Source organism: Pundamilia nyererei, unplaced genomic scaffold (genome assembly GCF_000239375.1).
Source record: "Pundamilia nyererei isolate P.nyererei 1_Seehausen unplaced genomic scaffold, PunNye1.0 scaffold00045, whole genome shotgun sequence".
NCBI classification, from domain to species: domain Eukaryota; kingdom Metazoa; phylum Chordata; class Actinopteri; order Cichliformes; family Cichlidae; genus Pundamilia; species Pundamilia nyererei.
In genome coordinates this window covers 1,782,237-1,789,076 of record NW_005187446.1, presented here as the reverse complement: position 1 = coordinate 1,789,076, position 6,840 = coordinate 1,782,237, and the positions used below count along the sequence as shown (strand labels likewise).

General features: G+C 42.6%; 1 protein-coding gene across 1 annotated transcript; it reads left to right on the top strand.

Moving 5' to 3' along the window:
* The first annotated feature begins 1,136 nt into the window (after window positions 1–1,136).
* On the top strand, window positions 1,137–5,917 carry sbk3 (SH3 domain binding kinase family, member 3). Its single transcript, XM_005731963.1, has 4 exons — window positions 1,137–1,539; window positions 3,163–3,310; window positions 3,713–3,915; window positions 4,849–5,917. The coding sequence occupies exons 1-4, from the start codon at window positions 1,534–1,536 to the stop codon at window positions 5,632–5,634; spliced, it is 1,143 nt and encodes a 380-aa protein (XP_005732020.1). The 5' UTR covers window positions 1,137–1,533; the 3' UTR covers window positions 5,635–5,917.
* The last annotated feature ends 923 nt before the right edge of the window (window positions 5,918–6,840 follow it).

The following is a 6,840-nucleotide window of genomic DNA, read 5'->3' as shown; positions in this document are numbered from 1 at the left end:
AACATGGAACCTGGACAAATGGGGCCCACTTTGTGTATATCTATCTATCTACTGTATATTATGTAATGTGCCAGTAAAGCAAAGGTGAAAGTTTGTGTGAAACATCATCAGCAACAAAGTGGGCAATCTGTTTGCATTTTGTACATGCATGCCTTACACACAGTATTTGTGAATGAAACTGAATGCATCTTGGCATCAAAATGAGAGCAGTAAGAGTTTTGTTGGTGGAGTGGGCAAGTTGGTTGTCACAGCAGAGGCCAAAGAGCCTTGTGGTACATGCACAAACATGCAGCCCGTCGGTGATGACCAGCTGAACACAAGCAGTGGTGTTAGTAACCTGAGAAGGGACTGGCCCGTTGTGATAGCAGCCAGTGTTTGTGTTACATAATGCACAGCCAACAATCCAGTGGCAAGAATATGTCTGTAGTATGTAGTACCAGGGGAAATCTATCTGAGCAGACCGAAAGAGGAGGAGGGTGTTGAAGCTATGGGAGCTGGAGGAAAGGCCTGACCTACAGCTGGTGTTAAGTAGGAAATAAAGCTGGCATTTAGATCAAGTGCAGAATTAAGTTTTATGTTTTTCTTTTAAAGCAAGGTCTCAGATCTTCTTAATATGAGTCTGATGATTAATATGTGCTTGAAAAGAGAGTAAGTCAGATAGCATTGTGTAACAAGAAGAGGAATTATGATGACCAATGAAAACCTTCATTTATGGATGTGATGATTATATTTTAGTCGATTTTAATTTCGATCAATTTAAAATGCCTCCATCAGAAAGTGGCAGATATCAAGGATAAGGAAGAGAGAACATCAATATTTAAAAATAAAATGCTCTGTAACTATATGCTGTAATCCCAGTAAGATTCAGGGATCATGGATACAGCTTGTTGGCCTATTCCAATCATTCCAGCATACCTGTTGATTAAAAGAGGAATCCTATACTGTGTGTGGATTTCACTGACTCAGACAGGCTGAGAGGGTGAGAAAGAGACATGGAAGGAAAACAAGGGGGTACAAGGTGAATGACAGCTGAGGAGAGGGGAGGCAGGAGAGCGATGGGTTAATGTGGTCAGGCTGACTGACAGATTGGAAGAGGTGGGATATTAGCAGTGCTGTGCAGTAGAGAGGGGCACACGGGGAGTAGGAGGTTTGAAATGCCTTGTAGCTGGTTCGTGCGTATTTGCCAGCATAACAGGCCAGAGGCGGAGAGAGCGGGAGTCTTGGCACAAGAGTAGGAAAAGAGAGGGAGGGAGTTAAGCATGTGTCTCATGGGGAGAAACACACAGCCAATATCCTGGTCTCCAGTAAACATCTATAAGCCTCCTTTATAAAGTCAGCTGTGCTACTGCATGGAACAAGGGAGCAAAGGCAAAAATATCCACTTTGATTATCAGTCTAGCTGCAAACATTCAGTAGATCTTCAGCCTGAACAGTAGCTCCCTAACAGGAGCCTGTCAAGTTTTCAAAGTCTCTTTGATTAGATGCTGAAAAGAGCAGAGAAAACTGAGTAGAGATCATCCAACTGAGCAGAAAATGACAGTAAGTATTGCACATTATTCCTGTCCATCCAAACCTTTACATTTAGTTTTCAGATACATATTTGTGACTTTAATCAAACTCATAATGTCAACATGTGAGTGCAGGAAAAACTACTGTCAAGAAAACAGTAATATCGTGCATGTGCAGACCATTTGCAGGTTTTCTGTAATGCCTTAATGATTTGCCTCTAGCTGATGGGATGGCATGCAGACGTTGCATTAATACACTGATGATTTTTTACTACAGCATTTCTCTTTGGCTTCAGACTGTATCATTAAGTAGTGTTTTCAACTCCCGATGCTTGACACTTCTAATGGACTTCAAATTAGTTAGTGATGAGCTACATTAAGACATTATAACACTTACTGCTTTGTGCCAAAGAGCTTTTAATTAATAATCACCTTAGTGACTTAGGACATGGCAAGTATCAGCATACAACCAGTGTCTTAGATGCTTCTGTGTGATTAATGTGTAGGAGTCACTCAGCTAAACTGTGACCTAGATAAAATAAATGATAGTCATTTTCACTTAAGCACGCGTGGAATGAGGAGCACCAAAAGAATCTGACAATGCGATAACTTCAACTCGTGTTAACAGCTCCTGGAACGAAATCCCACTGAGGCTTAAACTCGTGGAAATGTGCTTAAAAACATTTCAACATTTTGCTTTCATGCATGTGGAAGCTGTCTGAAATGTCATGTTTGATCCTCCTTGTGATATAAAATGTTTTAGTTGCTGCAGAGCAGAGTCTGTTGTTGCACCTGCAGCATTAATCTGTGCAGTATCAGTCCTCAAACGGGCCATCATTAGTCTGTTTAAAATACAGCTCATCTGCACAACGTCGTGCTCGCAGGCTGGTTAAAACCTGTTTTTTTCCAGTATTGGCTGCACATCAAGTCTATCAGTTTCCTTAAAAATGACTCAAAGCTGAAATTAATCAATTTTCCAACCATTTGGAATGATTGTAAGTGATTGGAAATGTTTTTCTGTAACAGTAATCAGGCTTATTATATTAATTCAAACCAGAAATATTGATTGGTACCAGCACAGCAAATACTACTAGGTGTTTGCAGGGACGTCACAGTTAGGCAACATGTGGAAGGTCAAGAATAAAAATATGTTATCCTTCTGGAGTCTCTTTATCTTTTGCGTTAAGCTCTTGTCTTAGTTGTTCACACCCGTCCTGGTGTTATGGGCTATGTGGTGGCGGATCTACTTCAAAGTAAATCATCATGCGTGAGACTTCATGAAGCGACGAATAACAATAGGGATGAACACTAAATCACGCTGCCAAATGTTCTGATCATCCTGATAAGACATCCTGATGTCTGGAGTGTCTATATACCCCAACATGTTCCCCAACTTAAATAGTAAGTCAATAAACTTGCATAGAATAAAAAAAAAAAAAAGATTTTTACTATTGCAGCTAATGTGATGTGTGAGGTTTGAAGTCCCGAGGTCTTGTCATGCCCGAGGTTCAGGTAACGCATCTGAACGTGCTCCCTCAGATTCAGACTTCATTCTCTGAAGTTATCTATCAATAACATCAACACATGCTGCTCAAGCTGCGGCTCTTATTTCATCAATTTGGATTTATGTGTGTGTGCTTTCATATGTTCCCAGGCTGCAGCAGCTCAGGAACTCGACGAGCTATGTTTCCTGTCGGCGCAATCCATGCCCAATCTGAAAGTTTCTGAACACTTTCGGATGGTGAAGCTCCTGGGAGAAGGATCCTATGGGAAAGTCATGCTGGCAGTGCACAGAAAGAGAGGTTAGTGCAAGACTCAGTTCAGTGGGAGCTTCTTTAACTAAGTATTTTTCCATTTTTTTAAACTCGCTGCCTATCTGAAGTATTTGCAAAAGTGTCCCTGAGCACCTCAGACTCAGTTTTCCTTCTAGTAAAGAAACCACATGTTTTTTGTGGGGTCAGCTCTGCAGTAACGTGAGAACAGATCCTTCTTTATTCTGTTGCTCTAATGAAGAGCTTTCTTACATTCTCTCGGATAAAGTTGCTGCAACTGGGGTGTAGACGTGAAATATGGTCTCCCCAAAGGGGAAGTTATATTTGTTCACAGTGTCGGTGATGGACAACACTCACATGCCACAGGTGGTGAGATTATTTATAAGGGAATTTTAAAGCTAATTAGATCTCATCTTGGTTTACTCTCATCAGGAACTCCTATGGCTCTGAAGTTCTTCCCTCGTCAGTCTACCTCGCTCACCTCTTTCCTGCGTGAATACAATCTGTCCCTATCTTACTGCACCCATCCGTCTCTGACACGAGCCCTGGGCATCTTCTTCTCCACGCCATCCTACTATGTGTTTGCCCAGCAAGCCGGTCTATACGGTGACCTCTACAGTGTTATAGTGTCCGAGGTCAGTTTGGCTGACGTGTGGCATGAAAGAAACTATATGCACGCCCTACTAATACAACAGAAAACATATACAGCAGCAAAACTTAATACAAATGTTATACAAGCTGATATGTTTTTGCTTCATAAACCCCAGAATCCCAATATTCCAGTCATTTTATCCAAAGAACAAAAAAGCTATTACAGCTATTACAGCCTACACAGTTTATTACTTTGAACAGAATCACAGTATTGTTGTTTAAGTGTTCCTGCTGTAGTCTCCAAATATTATTGTATAATATAACTGCATGTCCTCACTCACATCACCTACCCTGAATTCAGTTTCTTCTCCTTCTTAGACTATGACATATCTTAGACTATGACATATCAGCTAAAAAACACTGCACTATTCGATACTTTAACAAAAACCCTGAAGGTGAACAGTGACCAGGTGTGATGAATCACTGCAGGAGTCTATAGCTAAACCTTAACATTCATCTCAGCCACACAAACTGCATCACATCACAAGATGTGCAGCAGCATGCACAGTGTTTAACTGTATTCATGAAGATTGGCATATTATTCCACAAATTTTCCTTTACTCTTGGGAGTTTGTACTTGTTGAGCGCTCATTTCTAAAAGTTTAAACATAAGACACGCTTGATAACAGCTTCCAGCTCACCTACTTCCCTGTTTGTGTCTCTGCCAATAACACAATGAAGCGCTGATAAGAATAAGAACAGCCCGCTCTCACTCAATGAAGAGAGAGTACATGAAGTTAAACAGGGATTTCCAAATGCGTCACCAACCAGTTAAGATTTTGTTGTCTTAGTGCCAGTAACACAGTCCTCCTATCAGACTCCACTTGGCCTAATTGTCTTATAAAATATTATATAAAAAATAATAATAACTGTCTGATATTGGGCCACCACTCAATCATACTGTCTGTCTGTTTCAGGCAGGGGTGAATGAGGACTGCGTGCAGAGGGTGATGTCCCAGCTGAGCGGTGCAGTTACACATCTCCACTCTCTGGGCTTTGTCCACCGTGACATCAAACCTGAGAACATCTTCCTCTGTGACAGCTCCTGTCGCTGGGTCAAACTCGGGGACTTTGGCCTCGCCCGAGCCATCGGCACCACCGTTCGAGCTGTCTGGTACGAGTCGCCTTTCTGCACGCCTGAGGTGGAACCTGCCAAGGAGGCCGAGAAGGAGATGGAGAGAAGGCGGACTGAAGGAACTGAAGAAGAGGTAGAAGACATCTGGATATCAGTAGAGCCCTGCATTGACAGCTGGGCTCTTGGTGTGCTCGTCTACTGCCTGCTAACTGGCTGCTTCCCCTGGGAGGAGAGCACTCACGATGATCGTGGCTACCGAAAATATAAGGATTGGTTTGACCGTGAGGCCAAACGTGACGAGAAAATGCGAGATGGCGAGTGGAGGGGTGAGGAGGACGCTGATGATTACATTATTATGGAGAGAAAACAAAGAGACAATCCTCCTCCTTCACAGTTTGAGGGCCTCAGCCCATTAGTGATGACTCTGTTGAAGGAGCTACTCCACCCTGAGCCCAAACACAGAGGGACTCCAGAGGAGATCCTGAGCTATCTGGGAGGGCCGTGGCTGATGGAGACAGAGAGAGAGGAGAAGAGGAAAGCAGAGGAGGCGGAGAAGGAAGCCAGAAAAATGAGGGAGACAGGGGGGGTAGAAGAAGAGCTGCTCAGGGAAGGAAGGGGGGAGAGATAAACGTTGTCTTTATGAAACTGTTTCAGCATTTTCATATTTTTATAAGTACCCTTAATACTCAAAGTGCAACTTCATTGTACATATTTCTGTTTGTGAACGTTTGTAAATATGTGTGTTTGCGTGAAAATAATACAAGAAAAGTGTGATGTCTGAACAAAAAGCTGTATTATAATGCTATTAAAGACTTGTGTTGGAATGTTGGTTTATGCAAAATAAATCAGTGGTGTTGCATGTGTTATATAAGTAGCAAGTCAGGCTGATAATAAAGAAGATTTGCAGATGATGATGGTTCAGATAAAAGCTACATTTGAAGACACTATAAAGCACCCTAGACTTTATTTTGTTTAGACAGCATTGCATACAGCACGTAGACAAGCACATCTATGGAAATTGTGACATCTTGGATGTGGTGTTGAAGCAACAGGTGCATCAGAACAGCAGGAGCACATCTAAAATTGGACTAACAATACAGTCTGACAGCGATACCAGCATGATCTTCTTTCGTGCTGGAGTGATGAAAATCACAGGCATGGCACCTATACTAGGAGAGAAAAGGATTTTAGGGCTAAAATAACCCCTTCATGCTGTTGTCAGTGATGCCCACTGTAGGTGATGTACTGACAATGAAACACACCTCATGGGAAATCTGCAAGTGGCTAGTTGGCCTCAGTATGGATTCATGAGAGAGCTGTCCTGTATCTGTCAGAGAGAATAATTACTTGTTGAAAGATCACCTGCAAGCCTGCATACAGAACTCTCCAAAATGGATTTCACGGAATTGCTGATGGCGCCTTTGTTCACATTTGCCGTCACTCAGTCATGCTGTGATGTTAACTGTCCAGTAGTATGTAAGAAAAAACACGACGCAGTCCTCACCCTGCTAGATATTAGATGGTGCAAGGACTATTTAATGTGGAGCAAATGTACCATTTGGACTGGATCCCTGCTGGTAGCGAGCTGCTAATGCGCTGTGCGTGAGTGTGTGCATGCTGGTGGGGCCTGCGCTAACCCCTGCTAAGGACCACTCCAGATGGATTTATAAATAGACTTCTGGGCCATCTATTTACAAACCATGCAAATCATCACCTTCCTCTGACTATCTGCACTTCACAGCCTTCCAAACGCAAAAGTCAGGCTGCCTTGGCGCCCACAGGCCTGTAGCAGCACAATCTGATGGAACACTTTGACCCATCTTGCCCATTTACC